General features: G+C 25.0%; 1 protein-coding gene and 2 long non-coding RNA genes across 3 annotated transcripts; all 3 read right to left on the bottom strand.

Annotated features, from left to right (window-relative positions):
- Nucleotides 1-5,339: 5,339 nt before the first annotated feature.
- On the bottom strand, nucleotides 5,340-20,165 carry LOC145837052 (uncharacterized). Its single transcript, XR_014369904.1, has 6 exons — nucleotides 20,126-20,165; nucleotides 19,852-19,896; nucleotides 19,623-19,678; nucleotides 19,172-19,251; nucleotides 6,290-6,416; nucleotides 5,340-5,408 (listed from the first exon to the last, which is right to left on the bottom strand). It is a non-coding gene; the product is annotated as an uncharacterized LOC145837052 (long non-coding RNA).
- Nucleotides 20,166-21,137: 972 nt separating this feature from the next.
- Nucleotides 21,138-21,871, bottom strand: LOC145837053 (uncharacterized). Its single transcript, XR_014369905.1, has 3 exons — nucleotides 21,847-21,871; nucleotides 21,562-21,661; nucleotides 21,138-21,199 (listed from the first exon to the last, which is right to left on the bottom strand). It is a non-coding gene; the product is annotated as an uncharacterized LOC145837053 (long non-coding RNA).
- Nucleotides 21,872-24,900: 3,029 nt separating this feature from the next.
- Nucleotides 24,901-25,377, bottom strand: LOC145836702 (nucleolar complex protein 2 homolog). The gene has a single exon (XM_082944484.1). The coding sequence runs from the start codon at nucleotides 25,375-25,377 to the stop codon at nucleotides 24,901-24,903; it is 477 nt and encodes a 158-aa protein (XP_082800610.1).
- Nucleotides 25,378-26,063: the final 686 nt, after the last annotated feature.

The following is a 26,063-nucleotide window of genomic DNA, read 5'->3' as shown; positions in this document are numbered from 1 at the left end:
TTTTCAATTAAAAATTAATTATGAAAACTTATCTGTCCAAACAAAATTAATAAAACCTAATAAGAGTTTAATCTAGCGTCAATAATAAGCTTAGAAAATAACTAAATTAATATTTTTGTTTCTAAAGAATAAAAGGGCTAAAAAATGTATCGTATTAAAGTATGAATTAACAGTGTTATAAGACGCACAACTATGTTCATAAAAAAAAATTTGTATTTTTATTGAGAATTAGTTCTAAGATCTATTTTGTCAAATAAATTTTATTATTAAACAACCAATTTAATAACAAGTATATATATATATATATATACATTAACTAAATAAATACTTAATTCTTTTTTTTCTAGTTTATGAAAACTAAAAACCGTTATATATTAAAATAAAAGCTAGTAGTAATATCTTTATAGTATACGAAACTTTCAATTTTGAACACTTAATGGTAGTGAAGACAAATTTATAAGATAAAAAAAGAGACTGACGCTCAAAACATAGTCAAAATAGCTTTTGGTAGGCGAAAAATTGTTGACAAATTTTTTTTATAATTTAATTAGGGTTCAACGAATTGAATATTGCCAAAATAAAAACTCAAATATGTGACATGTTTGTTTAGTAAATAGAACTAATTTATTAAAGTAACTTTAAGTTTATTTACAATATGAATTACTGAATTAATTTGTTTTTTGCCATTGAGTAAAGTACTGCTTAGTTAATGTTACTACTAATGTTTCTCGTAAATAGTTTTTCTAAGTTAGAATTTTTTTTTTCAATATCTCGGACAATTATCGTCAGTATATATCTCATTTTTTCTCGTAAAATGCTGCCAAGCTCTGATTTAATATTCATGTTATGCAAAAGTATTGCTAGAAAAAAAAAAGTACCTTAAATGCTAATTTAAAGTTTTAATATGTGGTGATGATATCTCTCGTTTATGAATTTTTGTTTTGCATACAAATTATTTGATAACTAAAACGTGCTAAGTAGTATGTTCCTAACGTGTTTTCTCTATCAGGCTCTAATATTACGAACAATAGTTGAATAATTCTGGTAATTTTGAAAGAGTTTGTAAAAATCTAAAAATATAAACCGAAATGATAATATTTAAACGAATTGTAAATAGACCTATATATTTTTTGAAATTAGTCGGCTGCTTTCTATGATAAACAATCCAATTTATTGAAAAAAAAACGGTTCTTTATCAGGGTTGTCACAGATCGAGCTGAGAAATTCCTGAATTATTTAAATCAAATTCTGGATTAAAAATGACTAGAAAATACATAACCATAGACTTGCAAGGTTTTAATATATTGAAATTAACTTTAAAAAGGGCAAAGAAGTTATACACAAACCAAAAACTTTAAATATAGGAGAACACTCACTTTCTTCTTATACATAAAACTTGGGTCACCAGACAATTCAAGTTCTTTAAAAAAATTAGAAGGGGTCATATCTCGAAAAGTAATATATATCTTGAAAATAAAATTTTAGGTCTATGATAGTTTATTTTTATAAAAAAAATACTATAATTTAGTAAGTTTAAAAATTTATGCTAGCCACATCTGAAAAAAATGTTTTAATTTTCACAAAATTAAGAACACTCATGTAGGTCAAAATAACAAAGAGTAATACTAAAACATTTTTGTTTTTTATTAATAAATGTAAGAGAAAATAACAACAGCACAGAATTATAATCAAATGAACTCTGGAATTTTAGAGCTGTGTACCAGTTAACTAAACTTTTCAGATAAAAGTCACAACTGGCCAGTGGTATGCTGACTACTGAGCTACATTATTAGAACCAGAAAGCTAAATTTGTTTTCTTTAAAACCTTTTTTCAAATAGATTAAAATTAATGTTAAGAGGGTATTACTTTCAGCAACTTGTATCATCATTTAAATTTAAATAACCCGTTTAAATGCTTTCATAAACTTAGGCAACAGAGTATCAATAAAATAAAAACAAGTTACACCTAATTTAATTACTAGTAACGAATATTAAAAACACATTAAGCCTTCTGGTTCTTATAATATAGCTCAGTAATGACTGCGGGTTAGATGTGATTTTTATTAATAACAACAGATATATTTACTCCAAATATTGCCCTAATTTTGAATACGGAAATAATACATTAGCCTTTACATTAAAAGCGGTTTGCTATGACCGTACTTACAAAAGATTTTAAAAAAATATCGTACTATACATGATTGGGAGCCTAGCTATGTTCATGTTTTATTATAAACATACTAAAATAGAAATAATTTATAATTTAGTAATAGTGATAAAAGTTATAACATTGGTATAAGCTTAGTCTAACAGTTTAGTTATCTACTAAAGTATATTACAACTAGTTTGATTTTGTAAGTAGTAAGGGTAACAATAGTTTAGTGATTACAACCAAAAAAAAAACTATTGTTAATGAATTTAAAATACAACACTATTTTGAATGGACTAACTATAAAAAGATATAAATATAAATAACAAGTAGTTTTCAGATTTTTAAATATCAACTTAAATATAATAAAAACTTTAAATTTGTGTAGAACACAAATACTGATAAAACACTTTTTATTACTCTTATAACTTTTGTCAATTTTAACTAAGAAAACTAACTTACAATCTAAAAGTAACAGTTAGTTTCACATATCTAAAAACTAAACTGTGATAAGAATGTTTGTTAAAACTTTAAGAATAATAGCAAGAAACTATGAGGTTGAAAAATACACAATATTTAAACTCAATCATCTATACTAATTTTCTTGGCCTAAAGAAAATATTTTGACATAATATGTAAACCAAGTACATGTAAACAAAAATACTTTTTTAATTAAGAAGATTCAAACAACAACAAAAATTATGCACGTTAAATTTCAAAATAAATATGAATCTTCAAATTATTGGTTTTCAAATTCAATAGCTCGACAAGATATCTTGATAAAAATCTGCAAAAAATATGTAATATGTATTTGTTTTGTATATTACAATATCTGATTATAAAATACTGACAAAAAGTTATAATTGCCAGTTTCAAGCCCTTAAAAAATAATTAGTTTTAGAAAAAGAAAAGAATTGTTTAATAAAACAGATTTTTTTTAATCTGGTATTCTTTAAGTAGTTTATACTAGGGGTGGGAAACGTTTTTCAGTCAACGAGCCGGGTCCGGAAAAATTTAGTCTGTTGCATGCCGGAGCATTTCAAATTACTAATTTACCGGATCCAGCCGAGTAATGACTTTTTAGTCCGAATCCGACTGGAATCTTATTTTATGGATACAGTTAATCACTTTTTTAAATCCTTAAAATTCAAAAAACTTTCTCAAGTCTGACAACTTAGGATGTAGATTGAATCATGTCAAATGTATAAGTAATTTCTATAAATATAATTGACATTGTAACTGACAAAGGTCGGTATGTAAAATATCGTTCTTGAAATAAAAATTTGCTTGGGAAATTTTTACAAAAAGATATTCCAACTAAGTTAGAATAACACAAAATATTAGGAAAAAATGGTGTATTTATTAGTACACACTAATTTATAAAATAATTTTTAGCATGTTTTTGAAGTTAAATTCTTACAGTTTTGGTATGTAAAAAAGGATACATAGTTTTACAATTTTTTTTGTTTTATTGGCCCTTTGCAGGCCTGTAAATTCGCTAGCGGGCCAGTCATTTTCATTTGCGGGCCAGATCTCATTAAAGTTTAAAAAACGGTCGGGGGCCGGTCATTTTCACTCTGCCGGCCCGCAGGCCGTACGTTGCCCATCCCTAGTTTATACTGATAAAACTGGTCTAATAAATAAAAAATATTTTTTAGTTGCTACAAAAGAACGTTGTATGTAGCTTATATTTGAAACGTTTTTCAAACAACAGTTTACTGTTTAAACTTTAACAAGATTAACAAATTTCAAAATAAAAATTAGCTAGCTTTAAGAGTATATAACAGTAAACTAAAAAAATACTTTAAAAAAACATTAATTAGATGAACTAATTAACTTTAAGAGATACTTACACAATTTAGTTTAACTCAAATACAAACAAGCATAAAGTTTGCAAAAAAAAGATAAAACTCAAGCACTGTTATTTGATTTATCATAAGTTTTTAAGTCAAAACTTTCTTTATGTATCAAAAACCTTACTGACTTTATTCTGAAAAACTCAAATGTATTAAATTGAAAGCTGTTTTGATACAAAATATTTAAATAAAAAAGTATTTAACCTTAGATTAAGTGTAAAGGCAGTTAACTTGAAAAAAATATTGACTTTTACAGTAAGATGCATAAAGTTGGGCTATTTCAATTGGTCAGTGTAGGCTACACAAAATGAAAGTAAATGGGAAGAAGAGGTTACTTTAATCAGATACAAGTAATAAAAAAATATATCTAAGTTGAGCTAGCTTCAAGGTTTTAAAATAACATAAAATTACCAAATGTATAAAAAAAATAAGGTTCTCTAAACCTCATTTAAATTTAAATATAGAAAAGCATTTTTATTTGCTTACATCATAAGCTAAAGCATTAAAAAACTATTTATAATATATCTAGTTATTTAATTGCAATGAATAAAAACTTTGAATTCTGAATTTTTCTACCAAAAAACGGCAGAATAAAAAACTAAAAAAAAGAAGTAAACAAATAACTAGTTAAGAAACTTTAACTGAGATATGAAAACAGTCCTTGAAGTTTAAAGTAGTTTTAAGTCCTATAACATTTAAAAAACAATTAGATTCTTTAGCTTTGCAAACGAAGTAAATAATTATGATATGCAAACTTATTAAGGAGATTAATTAAAAAAAAAATGTTTCTATTATATCAATTTGTTTAAAAAAAAATTTAATTTAAGGACTTACTTATAAATAATTTTGAACTGATAATAAAAAAATAATTAACTACCATGGAAAACAGAAACTGCATGTAGCATGAATTTTGTGCTCATTTTCGTTTAAACTTTGAATCCTTTTATGTGCGACCCTGCATGTGCTACTATTGGGGTTTCTACTCTGGTGATCAATTAGACCCTGGATCTATAGGCAACACACTTGAACTTCCTGTACAAAAAAAAAATCAGAGTCAAAGTATAGGTTTAAATAAAATTAGTTAGCATTTAATTCATAATACAACATTTGGTAAGAAACAAGACTACATAGAAAAATGATTTTTTACCTTGTACATCTCTTTGCTAATACAGAGTAATCTTTATGTTTATATTTTTCTCAACTTAACTAAATATATTATTAGTCTACTTTTTGTAACAATTTTCAAAATAAGAAAAGTGTAAAAACTTTAAAAATAGAAACAAACCTCCTTTGACAGTTTTGTCATAACGATATAGAAATTAAAATCTCTTAATGATGTTCTTTTAGTCTCAATCGTTTGTAGATTAAATAAGGCATACATAACCATTCCTGTCTGCTATGATCTGTTATGATTGTTAAAGCTTAAAACTTTTGGAATAAAAAAAACATCGGCAAAAATATAACAGAGCCGAAGCCAAGTTAACATACTAAGAAAAAGGAAATAGTGTACCAAATTTCAACTATTTGAATGAAAATTATAGAAACAAAAACTTTTAATATTGAAATTTAGATCAATTAGATTAAAAACCTAAAAATTGCTTTATGGTGCAAACAGACTATTGTAAAGATTACTTCGAAGTACATTTTTTATTGTTAAAACTATTATTTATTACATCTAATCAACAAAGTTATGTATTTTAGTTTAACATAAGAAACATATTTTTAATTATTGGGAATATAAAAAAAATATTACATGTGGATTACTTAGAATAATTTTGCAGCTTGATGTACTAGTTATATTAAGTTTAATAATATGTATTAAACACAATTTTTTTTCTGTAAAAAAAATAAAAATAATGATGTAAGAATTAGTTATATACTTAAAATATTGCTCTTCAAAGATCAAACAACACAATTTTTCAGTAAGATTGTTAGGATTTTGTTATTATTTTAGAAATAAACAAAAAAATTAAGTTGGAATGGACAAATAGAAGCATTCACTTGTTTTCTAATAGAAAAAATATTGTAAGAGTAAAATATATGCTAAAAATGTATGAAATCAATTATTATCATACTTAAAATAATTAAAACAGAAATAAAATTTATTTTGAACTTGTATAAAATTGTTTAAAACCTATTTAAGCCAAAATAAAAAATAATCAAAAGAAGCTAGATAATAAATTAATGAGCTGTTTTTGATTTTCCGTAGTTAAAGAAGAAGATTATTAAAAAAATATTAGCAAGTTTTTATATAAAATTTGTTAAAAATCTTTAAGAAACAAACCTATTTTTGGCAATAGCGAAACTACTAAGCTTTGTCTTTTTGTTTTTCTTCTTCTGTGAATGTGCTTTTGACCAGTTTTTGGTGGTAAAATAATGGGTACTGGGAACAACAGCTATCAGAATTTTACCTGAAAAAAAATCAGAGTTTTGAAATTTTGGCTTACAAGTCAATTAGGTGAGCTATATAGTGAAAATTGCTTCATCTGACACTATTACTATTATAAAATACAGGGTTGCCACTCGTTTTTTTCCAAATTTTTTCCAGGTTTTCCAAATTTCTTTAAGGTTTTTAAAAGTACATATTTATGGGTCTATTTTTAGTTTAAAGTTAATATTAAGGTAAGAAACTGTGTTAAGTAGTAAAAAACATTGAAAAGATACTTTAAAGTAGGGGTGGGCAACGTACGGCCCGCGGGCCGGATCCGGCCCGCAGAGTGAAAATGACCGGCCCCCAAACCTTTTTTAATTTTAAATGGAATCCGGCCCGCGGACAACATTGATCCGGCCCGCAAGTAGATGATCCGGCCCGCTAAGCATTTTCAAAATTTATATAAAATCCGGCCAGCCAATTTTATTATCACAAAACTTGTACAAAACTTTTTTTGAACTATTTCATTAAACAAAACTGTAAGACTTTGACCCTGAAAACGTTTGTTAAAATGGCTTATTATTTTATGGTGATAAAACACTACTTTGTTATAGTATCTCGTTCTGTTTCAAGTCAGTTGAAGTAATCCTTTCTCAAATTATACAAAAGCAATTGTTTACTGAAGTAACTTTGATGATCATACCTACCATAATGTTTTCATAAAAAATAGACGTGTAAAAAATTGCTGTCTTTTCCAGATAAGTATTGAGTTGTTTTTTAAATGTTTAAAATAGTAAAAAAAATATCCTTTAAACATCGACAACTTTTTTAAGTCAAACTGCTCAAGTTTAATTTTTTGTCAAATGTTTTAAGTTTAGACTACAATTTGAACTTTTTCTGCTATTGTTTTTTCATTAAGGACTTTTTTATTAAATATATGGTTAAGTTTAGTGATGACCATTTGATGACAATAGTTTCACTTGATAATAAGCACAGTTGCCAGAATTTTATAGCTATTTTTGCCCTTATATAATTTTTAATGAAAACTTGACATACAAAATATTTTAACCGTTTGGTATCTCCCAAGAGCTAAGTTTGACTTACTTTGAATATCAATGAATGTTTAGTTTACTATTAAAAAGTTATAGTATAGTGCTTTTCTCACAAATTTAAAGTTTATGAAAGTAAACTTTTTCATTACTAAATACTTAAACTAAAGCCTTTGCATCAGAGCAGAGCAAATTCCTATACTGTTTTTTAGATGATTGAAAAGCAACTTTCAAAAATTATAATTTTTTGTTTATAAAACTAATAATTATTTCTAAATGGAGAATTTTGCGAGTTCGTACATTCGGTTAAATGTGCAAGTTATGAGTTTGAACTGCTGCTTAAATTTGCATTTTAAGAAATTGTGTTAATAAGTATTTTTTCTTTTTTTTGCTAAGTAAATTAAACTTGAAAACTTTTTTTTAAATGTAGTTAATTTTAATTCATTAACTTCTATTTAATATACTTGAACGAAATATATTAAAAATATTATGATACAATGCAAAAATTAATTAACATTAAATGGTCTAATCAACAAAAACCATTCGCTAGTTTGCAGTTTTAGCGATATTTTAAAACTAAATTTATATAAGTAATTAAAACTTATGCTTTTAAAAACAAAAAATTCCCTAAACACTTTTGTTTCTTTATTAAAAACTTACCTTATTTGTAAAAAATATTGCATTCAATGTTTACATTTTTATCAATACCTAAACTATTTTATATTACCTTTAACATTTATAAGCTCTCAGTAAAAAAAAATAAGGCTTTTTCATAGTTAACATTTTTATAACATGTGAAAGTCATGTAAAAGTTTTAAATGGTTAACTTTAATAAAAAAAATGTAAATTAACCCTATAGACAGTAAAATATATTTAACAACAACAGTATACATAGAAGAATTTTTAATTAAATTTAAGCTGGTCTTATAATATTTTTTGTTCATCATAACAATGAAAAATATAAGGATTAACGCTATTAAAAAAAGATACTTTTATTAGTACTTGTTAAAACTGAATCATAGAAAATAGAATTTCCGATTAACGGTTATTTTTTATTAATTATTTTTTAGATTCGAAAAAAAAAATTCAAATGGTATAAGTTAATCTACAAAAAACGCTTTAAAAAAGACTAATAAAAACTAAAGCTTTTTTACAAATAAAAATGAAAGAAAAATTAAATGTCAATATATAAACTGAAAAAGTTTAGAAACAGTTTATTATTTGTAACTTAGCAAACTAAAAGTGTGAATACACCCTAAAAACAGTAAAATCTATTAAACAATAAAAGATACATATAAGCTTTATTTTTAATTTGAAGCTGGTCTTATAATCCTTTATGTTCATCATAAAAATGAGAAAACATATGAATTAAAGCTATTTTAAAAATTACTTACATTGGTATTTATTAAAATTATAAAAAAAAATATATGTTATTTACATTCTTGTTCTAACAGTTTTATGTCATTAACTAAGTGAAAATGAAAAAAAATCAAACAACATCAGTAAATATACTTTGAAATGTAAAAAAGTTGATTAAGAATAGTATTTACACTGGTAATCATAATAGTTAAATTCTAATCAAAATGTAGAGCTTAAAATTACAGTTTTAAAAACTCAATTAAAAACTTTCAGTGTGTAATAAAAAAACTAACTTTTATCCATACTTTTAAAAATAAATAAAATCGATGGGAAGATATAGCTTAAAATACTTTGTACACTCATATAAAATTGAATATCAAAAACTACAACATTTATTGAAAGATTACACACTTAACCTCCAATGTACAAGGTAAAAAGTGTAATTAGTTTAAAGCATTCAAATATTACCAATGATGTTACAAAAAAAACAGAGATTAAAAAAAAAACAAATTTAATATTAAATGTTTTAATACATTACATGAGCTTACTTATATACAATAATTAACAATAAGGTATGTTCCTTTAATCTAACTAATTTAAAATTTACTACACAACATTTTTGATCATATAGTATGTATGAATTCTGTTTTAAAAGTTTTTTTGTTTTGAGATTAAAAAAATTAAACTACATGTTTCAAATAACTTACTACAATACAACTTTCAAATAAGCTTTGAATAACTAAGCTTTAAAAATCATTTTATATTGCAAGCTTGAGTAATTTTGTTTGTTCTACATAAATATGAAAATCAATTAAAACAAAGCATTTTGAAATCAATTTTTAATAATAAGCTTAATTAAATTTAGTTTAATAAAAAAAAGTATAAAAAAACACTAAATAATAGCCTTTTTGTCGATATTAAAGTTGACTTAAAAAGTAAAGAAACTTTTAATGCAATCAAAAACTAAATTGCTTTAAACAGTTACTTTTTTTTAGAGTCACCTACTTCTTTAAAAAAGCTTAAAGTAGCATCAAACTTAAAAGAAAATTCACACAAGTAGGAACTTTCTTTTGAAAATTTTACCTTTTCAACATAAAACTCGTTAAAATGTTATATGTTTGATTTGTTATTAACATGTAGAAAACAAAAAACAGCAAAAATATATTGTTTTGTTCAACTTAAAGTAGATTAACACACTCTTATAGTTTAATACAACAAAAAAATAGAATTAAACAGGAGATTTTAAGCACATTTTAAGTTAAAAAACAATACTTTATCTAATTGTTAAGATTTTTACACAAATCAGTGATTGATAAAACTATAATTCTAATAAAATGATAAAACAATAGAAGAACATGTTCTTTGTTTAAAAATAAATTAAGTTTAACTTTTTAGAAAAAAACTGTGAGTGATAAAACTACAAATATGTACTAAACTTATTAATAAAAAACATATCTAAAAAGTTTTCATTTCCTAAAAACTCAGATGAAATAAAACATTAAGAACAAACTATTTCAATATATCAAATATATTTGGCTCTGAAGTTTGTGATTTTACATTTAAATCTTAATAAAGATTGCTAAACCTCTAGGAAACACATTAACTTGTTCATAATAATACATACTGTTATCTTTATTTACAAGACATGTATAAAGGTAATTTAACTTTTTTTACAGAGTTTAAACTTTCAGCTTAACCATTTAAAAATTATTTTAGCATTGAAACATATTCTAAAAAAACGTTCAAACCTTTTGAATTATATTATTTGGTAGTTGAAGCATCTAATGTGGGTCTGCTGTTTTTTGAATTGAACTTTTTAATTTCGGACAAAGTAGCTTATTTGAGGTTTCTATCCAACCACTTTCATTGGTAGTATTTTTCATATCAACCTACAGAAAATAAAAAGTAATTATGCTCCCTTTAATATATATACTTGTTATGAAAAGTGCATGAACAAGGGCATTCAAGTAGACCAACTAAAGTCAAAAATAAAAGTCAAGCTATATACAATTTATTCATATAATTTTTGAATTTGTGATTTAAATAAATTTTTATAATAATGTTTAAATGTTCGAGATGATCAACAGAACTAGAATTGACTAATTTCTAAAATTATTTCATAAGAAAAGCGTTACAATTTATATGTATAATTTTTGTAGCTTGTTTTACTTAATTTGCTTTAAACAACTTTTACTGCTTTTTAATTTAGGGTAAATTAACAATTTATAATAACAAGCTTTTGTTGTAAAAAAAACTGTTACTTGGTTAAACCCATTCATATTACATAAGACTCTAAAAATAATTTTCAAAATGATTACAAACAAATAAAAACTATATATAATATTATTACAAACTTAGAAATTAAAAGCTGAAAAATTAAATAAGAAATTAAAACCTTTCTACTAAATAACTAGAAGAACTTAATTAAAATCTAAAAATAATAACTCATTACAAGCAGAACCAATATTACATAATGTTAATAAATTTGGTATGTAAAAAATAGTTACAACTTTTGGATGCTTACCAAAATAGCTGATTTCGCCAGCCTTAACAGTAGCCTTGTCAACAAAAAAGGGAATTATAAGTCATCTCCAGTTTTCTTTTTGAGTAATCCTTGCACATGGGCCAAAGGTCATGTTTTATTACAGCTGTGCACTCGGTACGCCTCAAACGAGCAACTCGTACTTTATCATCAAACATTTAAGCAAGCAGCTGTTTATGCCCAGTATTGCCTCAAGCATCTTAGCTTGAGTTGTAACGTTTATGACAGCTATTGTGAATGATGAGGGAGCCTGGTGTAGATTTGTTTTTAAGCCTCCACTACAAATAATTGATTGTAACTTAATAGTAATTATAATTTCAGAAATCTACTCAAATTCTCTTTATTGAAATTTAAAAAAGTCATACTACAATAACTTTTGTGAAAAAGTCTTAGAGGCCAAAAAAAAATCAGTAAGTTTAAAAAATGATCTTTGCACTTTTTCCAAGTATACTTATAATTTAGTTAATTTAAATTTAATTTACTTTTTTGAATTAAGTTTTTATATTCTAAGTTTAATTAATTTTGTGTTTACAAATTAAGCAACAATTACAACACTATTACATAATTAAGTTACAAAAATATTTTTAGAGTACTTTAAAGTTTCTGTAGGGTGAGGTTTGATTTACATTTAATAAACTTTTAATAAATAAAAACTCAATTATGTCAAATGAACACTCATAGTTAATAACACCATATTAAAGAAGGCGAATTCAACTAACGCAGTTTTACAAATGTACAAAAAATAACTTTACATAATAGTTATATTTTTATGAAATGTTTTTAGCTCAAAGTAATTAAGCTATAATTAATTTAGAAACTCAGATTCAAATCAATAACTATATAGATAATTTTATATTTTTTAAAGCTAACCAAAGTAGCTGTTGCGACCAGCCTTATCTGTAGCTTCATCAACAAAAATTGAAAATGGTCTACAGCCAATATCTTCTAACAGTTGTTTTTTGCACATTGGCATGAGAACGCTCTTCACAACCGCAGTGCATTTTGTTCTTGCAAGATGTGCAGACTGAACGTCCTCATGCCTTAAACAACTTTTAAAGCACTTTACCAGGCATGTGCTAGTTGCCATGTTTCCATGTATAGCAAGATGCATGGCAATTCTAGCTTCTATTACAGATGTTTGCGTAACTGATGTTGAAGAAGTAGAAGGAACCTGTTATAGATGTATTAAGATTTCTTTAAGCAGAAACTTGAAGTATATAAAGACTTTTTTTAATTGGGTCAATTTTTTTTTCCTTGCAACACAGAAATTTAAAGTATACAGTTTTTGTATTTAAAAAACAGCAAACGTCAATTTTTGTGATTTAAGAACTGGGCTTTTTAACGCCTTAATGAAAAATATATATTGTTAATTTAATATCAAAATATTGTAACAATTTGTTAAAAACTTTCACTTTAAATTTTATATTAGACATTTAACAAAAAAAAACTTTTTTTTATAAGTGATAAACATTAATTAATGAATATTTTTTTTCAAAAAGTGTTCCTGATATTTAAATATTTAATTATGTTTTTAGTGTTTTTAGTGGTGTACAAAGTGGAACAATAACTATATAACATCTAGATACATCATCTAATCAACTAACATTTGCTAAGTGCTTGGCAGATTTTGCATGAGTTTTTAAGCAATGTGATTTTGCTCTAAGGCGTTTCATGCAAAACTTACATTTTGCAAAATAAATGCTTGTGGGATCCGGTAAAATCCAACCTAGGATGAAAATAAGTAGAATATGTATATAAAATTTAAATAGAGTCAATAATTAAAATTACTTTTAAACTCTGGATTACTTTTCCATTTATTGGAAAATTTTTGCTTTTTAATCCAGCTAGGATCACTTATTTGTACAGTTATCATTTTACAACTAAAATGAGCTAAAAAAAAATAACACTGTAGTTAGTACAAAAATCTTTAAATTTATATATAATTTAAACATGATTATTATAGGTTTTAAAGTATTAAATATTTAATTCTACAAATGAGTTGGTCACTAGTTTTTGAGAAATTTCTTCCAGATATTGAAAGTACACAGTCTGTTTTTAAACTAAAGTTAAGGTTAAAAACTGTGTTAAGTAGATAACATCATTAAAAAGATACTGTTAAGCTATTTAAAATGTGTTAAAAAAAATTATGAGAGATTCTTCATGTCAAACCAAAATTTTACTACTTAATATGTAAAAATTGTTAACAATTACATGTTTTCTAGTAATTGGTTTTGAATATTCAAGGTTTTTACAGGATTCTAGATTTTTTTACCACTCTGTCAAAAGTTTATCTTTATGTTTTACGTAATTTCTATAATAATTCATTAATTGGGTTGTTGTACATTCCATACCACTTGTTAAAATATTTATATTAAACATGGTAGCCAGTGATTTTAAAAAAATTTCTTCCTGGTTATCTGATTTCGTTCTACATTTTAGTTTTTAAGTACAAGTTTAGTTGTTTTTTTAAGTATAAAATTAAACTAAAGGTAAAAAAATAATGAACAGATACTATACAGCTACTTGATATAAATGGGTTTTTTATTAAACAAAAATATGAAAAATATTTAAACATATTATCAGTATATAATAGTTCATTTTATAAAGAACTTGTTTAAATTTTTAGTTTAAAATTCAAGGTAAAATGGGGAACTAAATAAGTTTTCTTTTAAAATTTTTTGAGAAAATTTTATAAAGTGTGTAGTACTTTTATAATCAAATTGAAAAGTATTTTAAAAAACAGTGTATAATTAAGTGCAGGAGCACAAATATAGAAAATCAATATAGTATGACAAAGTGTTAGTAGCCTCCTAAAACAGATCAAACTTATTTTTAGTCTGGAACTATTTAAAAAATCATCAAAGTAAATTGTATATATAAAAATATAACAACTAGTCCAACACTATGCAAAATAATTAAATCTATTGTTTCAATCAATATTTTCCATTCACCATATAAAACAACTAACCGAACAAATAAGTTGCAAATGTTTAAAAATGACATTTAAAAATCAAGAAGTGGTTTTTGTATTTTTTTTGAAAATAATTTAAGGGCATAGGGCATATAATCATAAAACACTTAATTTCACAATTTAATATTATTTTATATATTTTTACTAAGCTACAAAATGCTTTTTACAGCTTTTAAAAATTCAAAATAATTTTTGAGATATAGCCAGTCAAAGTAAGAGGTAAAAATAGGTTCCTTTCAGGAGTTGCAGACTAAAACTGCAAAAATAGGCTATTTCACTAAAAATTTATCTTCTCCTACGTTTTTGAGGTTAATTATTTTAAAAATCTGGGCCAGAGAGAACCTTGTATACACTAAACAAATTTAATTTCGATTATAAAAACTAAAATGTGCAATATTATATCTACAGGTAGAATTTAAAAAACAAATTTATCACTTCTGTATCAAAACAGATCCTTTCTAATTTTTTTTATAAAAATATCCTTTAAAGACTATCCTTTTAAAACAGTTAATATTTTATAATCTTTAACTAATATATCTACCAAAAATTCAACTTCACAAACTTCATACAAATTTTGTCTTAAATATAAGTCCATTAGCAACCAGAGAAAAAGCACATTTTCAATTTATAACTTAAAATTAATTTAAAAAAGAAAAAGAAAACATGTGAGGCTCACAACTAAGGTCGATGGATTGGTGTGGTAAAAAACAATGGTAAGCACTTTTTTTTAACCCATTACTGCCAATATTGACCATGGAAACTATAGTCTACCATGGGCTCCACCCACACTGTCTCCTACCCTAGATTTTGATTCTTACATCATTTAAATTTTACTTTTCTCTTTCTACAAGAGCAACCAAAAAAATGCAATAAATAACTCAAAAATAAATAAAAGGAAAGAATTGGTAAATTCACTACAATAAAATATTTAGTATAATCATAATACTTAAGAGCACCATGTATTTTAAACATTGTCTAGAAAAGTTTTGTATATGTATGTAGGTAAAAATTTTAAATATTTGCTTAACTGTTTTATTGATTTGTAAACTTGTTTTATTGAATAAAACAATTAACATGCCCAACCAGCATAAAGTTTGTTTTAATTTAAGTAAATTAAATGAAAAAGGTAAAAAAATGTCTAAGTGCAAAAAAGAGTTAAAAAATTTACTTTTTCACATTGCTTATGTTTACTTATAGACCAATATTCAAGAAATTTTTGTTTGAAGTTTATAAAGTTAATTTTTAAGATATAATATGTATAAAATGAAATAATAAAATACTTTCTATCAAAAGGAATAGACATTTTTTAACTAATATACTATGAATTGAGCTGTTTGATTTTTTTCTATATGGTGAATAACCATCAGCCTCAAACTCTACTCCTTATTTTATTCGAACAATGAAATTATTTTAACTATCTTAAACTAACAAACAAGATTATTATTAACTTAACCTTTTTTATGACAGTTTTTAATTAGACTTCTAAAAATTTTTTAAGGAAAGAACTGATTGTTATAACTTTACTTTTATCATTCAACAAGAGTTTGTAAACAAAATTAAAAGCTAAAATTTAAGTTAATTTAAAACTCATTTTGACAAAAAATTTCATTATCATACATTAATTTCATTTTACTTATTATTTATGCTGTTTTACTCTTTATAAAAGGTTACTTTAGAGCAAAAAGCTATTACTAGATGAGCTAAATGTTAGAGTCATCAGAAACTAATTTTTTTTTTTAAAAAGGGGGTTTTATTTATTCAAACGGCAATTTTTTTATCAAAACGGCAATATTTTTTTTCCATAAGCTTATAGTGTAAAATCACTTATCGCAATTATTTAAGGGCTAAAAGCTAATTTATTACCACCTTCCAAAAAAGCAATTTTTTTACTAAGATTTATAGCTTTATAGCTACTTATGGTAACTGTGATAATAAGTTTGGTCGTCGTTTTGCAGACTTTTAACAATTAAGTAGAGAATTTGACATTGTTTCATCACCGTTGACGTTTGACACCGAAAATGTACTTAGTAATATTGTTAGAACTGTTAAACTTCAATGTGGCAGTACACAAAAAGAAAAGTTCAAAACTGAAAAATTGACAGATTTATGACTTACTTAACAAGTCAAAATTTGTTAATTTAATAAAGATGACAATGAAGTAATTTGTTATATTTTGGTCTACATATATTTTTGCAAACAAATATTCTTAACCATGTATATAAACAAAAGTAAGCTGCGTTCAAATCTTACTGATACCAATTTGCAGTCATTACTGAGAATATCTACTTCAAATAAACTTCCAGATTTTAAACAACTTGTTAAAAACTTTTATGATCCATAAATGTCTCATTGACTTCTTTTTAGTGTAATTATTCTTGCTAAATTCTTTAAACTAAATATTTAAAGTATAATGTGACAGTTTTATCATTGCGAAATCAATCTTAATTTAAAAGTCTATTAAACTAAAACATTTTTTATGCTAAAAATACATATTAATTTATTTTTTGTTTCAATATTTTGTTATTTTATGTTAGTACTCTTATTAAAGTATTTTAGGTGCACTGTTTGATAATAATATTTTTAAAGTACATAACTTAGTTAAATTTCGCAGGTTAATTATAACTATTTGATATTTTGAAAGTAAACGTGTTAAAATTTCAAGCCAAAGTAATTTTTTATCTAGGCTTAACTGCTTTTTAAATAAGTTAATAAGAAAATTTGAAACCAAACATATAATTTTTGTTGCTTTTATAAGATTTTTAGATACATTTTATGTATATTTGATCGAGCCAAAATTTTTCAACTTCTAAAGATGACCATGGAACTAGTTGTGTTGTTCGATACTTCATACATTTGAAAACAAACATTTCCGACCACAAGCATTAACAAGGATAAGCTAACTTCAAACCTAATCGGTATTTCAGTGCACTTGCAGATTTTCCAAAACTGTCATGCAACTAGATTTAAACAACTCTAATACATGATCAACCTTAAGTGTTTCATCGAGATCTTTAATTCATTTTTTTTGCTTTTATGGTAAAACTGTTTATTATATCAGAATTATTTTTGTTTTGTTTCTTTTATACATGCAAAAAATGTATTGAATCTTCTTTAGCTTAATTAAATTAAATAATAGTAGTTTAATAATGTATTGTTTAATAATTTTTGAACAAATATTATCAATATAAACTCCAGATAAGGATTTCCAAAATTACTTCATTTCGAATAGTTAGCAATTTTTTTATGTTTTAGCTTGAAATGTTAGGCTCGAGTAATTTTTAGTAACCAAATTATAATTTTTTTAGGACTAACTAGTATTAATTCTGTCCAGCGTTATAATATATATAGAATTATGAATACTTAACTAAATTTAACATAAAATTTCATACTTGACAACCTTGGTAATTAATATATTGATTCAAAATTCTAAAATACCCGATCAATAAGCATCTAACCGGATTCGAATCTTTTTGAAATTAGTTTCCATTCGGATCAAGATCTTTGTCTAAAATTAGTATTTAGGCGGATCCGGATAATATGTTTAAAATGGGATCCGGATCTAAAAAAAGGATCCAGCTGAATCCAAAAGATCACTAACTTGAAATGATCCGGCCCGCTGAGGACTATATTTTTCTGGATCCGGCCCGTCAAAAATTTACGTTGCCCACCCCTACTTTAAAGCTACTTTTAATGTGTTTTTAAATAAGAAAAAAATTTGAAGATTAAAAGTTTTTTTATTTATATGATAGATTTTTCGAGTCAAATCTCAATTTTTCTACTAAACATGTTAAAATTGTTAAAATTACAGGTTTTTCCATGTTTTTTTAGTGATTTTTGTTCAAAATTCCAGGTTTTTCCAGATTATTTTGCCTAAATTGTCAAATTCCAGGTTGTTCAAGGTTATTCCAGATGAAGTGGCAACCCTGTAAAATACCTACATAAATTAATTACCTACATTTTAAAAAGTAAGATTAAATCCCTAACGAATTCACATGGTAGTTTTAAAAACCATATAAAATTAGACTGCACAAAATCAAACATGTTAATAAATGATTAAAATAAATAGAATAGTTTTAAATTTCTATACATTTTGTTCTATCTTATTTAACTTGCGCCTTTTTAACCAGCTCATGAACAGAAATCAACATACTTTATGGTTTGTCGTTATTTCAAACAAAAAAGCCAGCCTATGTGACTAAAACCTAGCTTAAGTTACATCACAAACTGTTATATGTTCATGGTTATAACAAAACTATTCATAATCATGATTCAATACTTGAAAAATTATGTTAATAACAAACAAACTTGATATTATATAGGAAAAACACAGTTTTAAGAATAAAATTTGATATGTAAGCCTTGAAACAAACGTCAAACTGGCAAAATAAAAACACTAGCCTAAACTTTGGAGGAAAAATTTCAAAATATTTAAAAAAATTTCAAGTCTATATGACATTCCTGTTCGTCATTTAGAATTCAAAAACAAGCAGTAAAAAATAACTAATTTTTTAAGTAAAAAAAAACTTACCTGTTAAAAAACAATTAAAACACATGCTATAAGTTTCACATTAACCTTAATATTAATATTTTAATAGTTGAAAATAAATCTAAACTATGTTTTATATAAGAAATATTAACTTCAACATCTTAAACTTTCACATGGCATAACTTAACTAACATATATACAGTTTTGAAACAAAGCAATATTACAGTAAATTTGTTTCAAAGCTATATTCTCCTCTATCTTTGTAATGTATTATTGTCATTTGTTAATTTAATTTTCATTAGTTTGAATCGCTTGTTGGCTTAAATTGTAGTCTTTGGCAAATTACAGCTCAACTTTTTTATTTGTTTGAAAAGTTTACCTTACAAACCTAATGATTAGAAGTTTCTGCTGTAACCAATGATGTACCTCTGGAGATGTTATGCACAAATGACTTGCACTACTGAAGCCCTGTAGAAAAACTTCTGGTAATTTTTTGAAACTTTAAAAGAGATAAATAAAGTATTAAATTTACGATCATAACTTGTTTTCAAAACATTTTTACTTCAATGATAAACAATTGTCAAAATTATAATTTAAATATTAATGTTTATTTGATGTTAGAAACCATCCAATCATCTTTTGAATATTTCTTTAATCAAATATACTGATGTATTCAAAATATTACAATGTTTTGTAAAAGTTTAAACAAAACATCAAGATTTTTTGAACTTAATTTTGATAATTTACATTGAAATAGTTAAGATTCGCCTTTTTTACTATAATCATTTAATAAATATTTTAAACACTTACACAATAAATAAAAATAAAAATTATTTTACCTGTACACACACACAATGTTTAAACCGCATAAGGCTACCTTGTTACAGTGGCATATCTATAAAATGAGAATAAATAAATATAGTTTTAAACTTGGGATGAAAAATTAAAACATATGTTTAGTAAGTAAACAATGATACTGTTTTCACAAAACTATCAAAAAAAAGAAATCACTTTAAAAAGTCATATAGATAGTTTTAAAAAAATATTTAAAATAAACAACTATTATACCTTTATGTAATAATTCTCATCTGGAAGTTAAAAAACATGCCCATTCTGTAACAAAGTATTAGTTTAAAAAAACTTACTGTAAAATTTATTTTAATAATTTTTTTAAATAAAATCAGTTCAAGTGTAGTGAGAATCACTGTTAGCATTTATGCTTTGTAAATCAAAAAAAAAAAGTTAAAAACATTAAAACTTAGTACAAAGCTACCAACTCAATGAAACATTTTTACATCATTTTTTATTAACTACATTTTCTATACAAATATTTAAAACTTACAAAACATGATGTTTAGTGTTGCTGTGAGTTGTGAAATTCCAAATCTCATCAGGAAATTCTGTTTATTTTTTTGTTGTTTTCTTTCTTTGTAGTTAAAAAAAACATAAAAATTAAGTATTTAGTATACTATCATAGTTTTTTTTTTAACATTTTTACTCCAATGGTAAACAATAATTAAAATTGTAATTTAAACTTTAATGTTTATTTGATGTTAGAAACTATTCAATTATCTTTTGAGTTTTTCATTTATCAAATACATTGATGTATTCAAAATATTACAATGTTTTGTAGCATTTTAAACAAAACACCAAGATTTTTTAAATTTACTTTTGACAATTTACATTGAAATATTTCAGATTCGCCTTTTTATTATAATCATTTAATTAACTTTATACTAATATTTCAGTCTATGCAATATTAAAATCATATATTTTATACCTTTCACAATAGATGTTGAAAACTTAGCCAGGTCAATTTTGATTCATCAAATATTTCAAATTTCAGTCCTTAAAATTATAATACATGTATAAATATACTATACTACATACGATATTAAAAGTTAATTAAAAATACATAAACAAAATAAAAAATGTCACAGTTTTCTTTAAACTATCGAAGATTTTTCTTTATATTACTTTCATAAAAAACTATAAAAATTTTGAACTCAACAAATACATTTCATTTAAACAACTATTAATATTTATATTTACCTTCACACATTGTTGCAGATAACTTGTCAACTAGAAGTTAAAAGGTGCTCTTTTTAAATTATTAGTTTATAATACACTTTTTTAAATTGTAGGTTTATTTTGACTTTTTAAAATAAAGTCAGCTCAAGTGTAGTGAGAATCGTTGTTAGTATTTATGCTTTATTAATCAAAAAAAAAAAGATAAAAAATATTTAATTTAAAAGTTAAAAACGTTAAGTTTAGTACAAAGCTACTAACTCAATGAAACATTTTTACACCATTTTTTTATTAACAATATTTTCTATATATATATTCAAAACTTACAAAATATTTAGTTTAGTGTTGCTTTTTTAGTTGGTATAATTCCGAATCTCATCAAGAAATTCTGAATTTTTTTTTTATTTAGTTATCTAGTATAAAAAAGTTAACAAAATTAATATGTAGTTTATTATCATAACTTTTCTTAAAACATTTTCATTCCAATGATAAACAATTTTCAAAATAGTAATTTAAATACAAATGTTTATTTGATGTAAGAAACTATTCAAATGCCTTGTGAATACTTTATTTATCTTATATTTTGATGTATTCAAAATTTTACAATGTTTTGTAAAAGTTTAAACTAAACATCAAGAAACTTTTGAATTTAAATTTCATTGAAATATATCAGATTCACCTTTTTATTATAATCATTTAACAAATATTTCGGTGGTTAAGATAATAAACAAAAAATAATTGTTTTATCACCTCTAAACTTTTAATGTAGAAACCCTCAAATCAAATTCTAAGAGTCGAATTGGTTTGATGTAATATTTACAATCAACATAAAATTACTTTGTCAAAGTGCCTGTTATATAACAATAAATATGCTTAAAAAATCGATATCACAAGCATTGTAAATCAATGTATATGGTGAATAAAATGTTCAGTTTTCAAACTAATGTGAAACTAACAATAAGTTTTATTACATTTATTTATAACTATAATGTGTTTAACCTTAACATGTACATTTTAACTGAACAACTGTATTACCTGTATGTCATGCTTCAGTCCAGAGAACTTGTTAACTTGAAGTCGAAAGTATTTCTACTCTGTATTTAAATAATGGTATAAAATAACTTACTATAACAATAAACACTTTTTTATTAAAAAAAATCAGCTCAAGTTTAGTGAGAATAATTGTTAGTATTTCTGCTTTGTAACTGATAAAAACTAATCAAAAACATTTAAGCTATTATTTAAAAAAATAAGTACTTGTACAAAGCTACCAACTCAATGAAATGTTTTTACTTCATGTTTTTTTCCTTAATACTTTTTTGTATTACATATTAATTTAAACTAACAAAGTTATAGTTCATGCTGCTTATTGTGAGTTGTATTGAGCTTAATTGATATCACCAAATTCCATGTAGAAGATCTGCTAAAATATCTGAGTTAGTTCTATGGAAATTTATATCCTCAAAAAAATTATTTCAATGATAAACAAATGTCAAAATTGTAATTTAAGTACAAATGTTTATTTGATATTAGATATTATTCAATTATCTTTTTGATTATATCATTAATCAAATATTTTGCTGTATTCAAAATATTACAATGTTTTGTAGCATTTTAAACAAAACATCAAGATTTTTTGAACCTATTTTTGACAATTTACATTGAAATATTTCAGATTCGCCTTTTTATTATAATCATTTAAATAAACATTTTAAATGAACACTGTGATATAAATTCAAGAAAAAATTTTATAACCTTTTAAAACTAATGTGTAAATGATGAGTTGGGACAAAATTTGATTCATTGAAATTCAAGTTGATTTGTTACCAAGAATAAACTAATATTTTTATAATTAAAAGTTTAATAGTACTTTTAATTCTTACACAATTCTTATATGCAATGTAGCTTACTTAAGCTCCTCAAAAAAAAACATCTTATTTTTTATAAAACACTATGAGCAAGAATCTAATACACTAAACAAAGAAGCCTTTTTAAAATGAGTATATTTTTATTATTTTATAAATTTCTAAAGGCAGTGAGAAAGTATTTTATACAAGTGTTGATACAATTTACTTAACATTTCAATGAAAAGTTAAGGCCATAGGGGGGTTAACACTTTTTTACAAAAATTAAATTTGGCTTTTGTATGAAAGCTTCAAGTACAAACTACATGCCAGTTTTTATAGAACTCAAAAATATCATTTAACTTTTGAGATGTTTTATTTTTTGTAAAAAGTATCCAATACAAACCTCTGGACCGCAAATTTTTCGGGATCAATTTTCTCAGAAACTTGAAATTTTACTAAAAATCTATCTCCTCCTTCCTTTTTTAAGCAATCTTCTTCAAATTTTCAGGAAATTTCCTTATATTAAAAGAAAAAAAAAACGTTACTTATGAAATTTTATATTTTAAAAAATAAAAATTTTATCACAAAATTTAAAAAAAAGTATTTTTTTTTAAATATATTTTTACAAATTTTTTTTTAAGTCCAAAGTAACACTTTTTTTGTAATTTAGTTTTATTTTTTTGCTGTTGTAGTTTTCCTTCCCATAGGGAGCCTATTATGTGGCCCTAATTTTGACTGGTATATATCTCAAAATATAAGTCAAATATTTTAAAACGATAATAAGCATCTTGAAGCTTAGAAAAAACTCTATATAATAAGATCAACTTGTAAAAAACATGGTAACCCCCCCTATGGCCTTAAATTAAGTTTTAATTCCTCGTAGTGATTTTTTACTTAAAATACAAAAAAAAGTATACTAGTACCATACAAATTAGTATACAGTTCTCTAACACTAAAACAAATTTTATTCTGCAACTGTTAATTTTATTTGTATATAATTTATTGAATCTTAAAGTATAAAAATTTAAGTTTACTGACTTTAACTTTTCTCTTAATATCTATACTTAAGGAATAACATAAACCTGTTACCTTTAATTGATATTCTACAGAATTTGACAACTAATACAAACTAATGTTGGAAGTATATTCATTCTACATGATCAAAACTTGCTGTAAATTTTAGCTTGTCTCGCAGCACATGAAAGTCGAGGCTTTGACTTTGATAGACTTTAGCAATTTTTTTCTTTGATCATTCTGTATTTAAATTGAGCTTAAAGTTTTGTGTTAAGAAATCAAAAAATTACTTAAACGAATTGATAAAATCAGATCAAGTGTAGTGATAACCATTGTCAGTATATTTTGCTTTGTAAAAAAATGAATTAAAGCTAAAAAATAAAAACTAATACAAAGCCACAAACTCAATAATTTAATTGCATCATATTTTATTTAATTTAGTAAATTATATAAGACTCCAACATTAACTTACTTATTAAAAGACAGTTTTAAGCAGCAAAACTGGTGTGATGGCTATAAACTAGTATGAAGTGTTCTTTTTGAAATTATACTACAATACAACTTTGAAAACCATTTATAATTGAACTACTATAACATAAATAACTTTATAAAATTTCTTAATAGTGAAAGTAAGCTAAAAATTAAAAACAATAAAATCAATGTAAAATAGCTTTCAAGATTTAGTTTAAAATATACATGTAAAACCTTAAAATGGGTAAAAAGAGTTTTATTTTAAACTGATATAAAATATTTAAAAATAGTTTTACAATAATACATTGTTTCTACATTATATTTCATACTGTATAACTATCCAAATTGTCCTATACATAAGTTAGTGGTTCTCACTAATACAAAAAAGCATCTAAAGTCATTTTCAACTGTTCTAATTACACTTTTATCTTTTTAGCTGAAGTCGAATCTGTCTTGCTACCATTTTTATTCTTCTTAGCCTTTTTGTCCTTTTTTACTTTTTCAAGGTCAACATCACAACTCTTCACGGCCTCTACAAAGCCCAATTCAAAATTCTCAACTTCATCCTCGTCATGATCCAGCATCTCAATCAGCAAGTTCTTCTTCCCTGCTTTACTTTTGATCACCATAGTGCAGTATCTACTAAGGGGAGTCCCCTCTTTTTGCATGTCCTGCTACCACATCCTCACCCCGTCCTGATCGGTCACCCGGAACGTGACTTTAGACCTCTCCTCGGTGACAAACTTTATCTGCTCCTTCACTTTTTTTCCACAAGCTTGCTGACAACTTTACAGTGTTGGGTCACGTGGCACTCTTGCGCGAAACTTTCAAGCCTCACCACAACAGGGTTGGCCATTTCGGGGAAGGCAATGGAGTAGTGGTTGGCGTTGAGCCACAGCAGCAAAAGTTCCAAAGCTTCCTTCAGTATCTCCAGCTTGCATGACTTGTTGCCCGTCTGCGCTTGGGTGAACTTCAAAGAGCACTTGATGTTGATCTGCTTGTTTGATTTATCAGAGCTGCTGTCTTCATACTTGAAAGAGTTGAGGTTCAACGGGTGAAGTATGAAGCATGGCAGGGGCATGTAGGCTTTAGTCTCCTCTGACATTTTGATCAGGCTCCTCATTACGTGAAACCTCAGCGGGTAGTACTTGGAGTTGGCGACCAAGTTGACAGTGTGCTTGCAAACCTCAAACAGGGGATGCCTCAGCGGTTTCAACTTTGGATGCCTGCACATGAAGGAGCTGGAGAGCACTTTGCACCACAGATCGATGCAGGTGACAAACTGCCAGTTGTACACCTTCTTCCTCGTTCCATCATACAAAAATAATTAATATACTGTAATTTACTGCAGGCTAACTGATGGCAGTGAGTTCAGTTTTCTGAGGCAAACACACGGTTGCCAATCTAGTCAAAAAGCCCAATTTGACTTTAAACCTAAGTCATCTTGAGTTCTTAATCTTTAAAAAAATATTTGACTTTGGCACAAACTACTTTTATCTCATGTTCTTTTTTCTATTTAATAATTAAAAGGAAGGCTATATGTGTAATTGTGTATGCTTCTGCATTAGACAGGGTTCCAACTAAAATTTCAAAAAAAATTATCTATAAAATATAGCAAATTTATAGCAAAATCATCAAAAAAAAATTTTTTATGTTACCAGCATATTTTTAAGGTACATAATATAAAATATGTCATTAACTATTTATAAGCAGTCTTAAAAGAAAATTTAAAAAGTTTGAGGCATTTTGAGCTCTAATTTTAGTTAAATTTGCAAACTTTGGATGAATTGAATTTATTATTAAAAATGGGGGAAATTTATCCGTTAGGCTGCGCCAGGGAGTCCGTTTTGTACTGGGGTTGCATAGATTTAGATTTTAAAAACAATTAAAACCTTTTTATGTCTTTTTCACCACTAATTA

Source organism: Thalia democratica, chromosome 5 (assembly GCF_965202585.1).
Source record: "Thalia democratica chromosome 5, ktThaDemo2.hap1.1, whole genome shotgun sequence".
NCBI classification, from domain to species: Eukaryota; Metazoa; Chordata; class Thaliacea; order Salpida; family Salpidae; genus Thalia; species Thalia democratica.
The sequence above is the reverse complement of the archived record's forward strand: the minus strand, read 5'-3'. Positions and strand labels throughout refer to the sequence as shown.

Coding starts and splice junctions, on each gene's coding strand:
- LOC145836702 (XM_082944484.1), bottom strand. CDS start 25,377: ATGTGCAGGCATCCAAAGTTGAAACCGCTGAGGCATCCCCTGTTTGAG.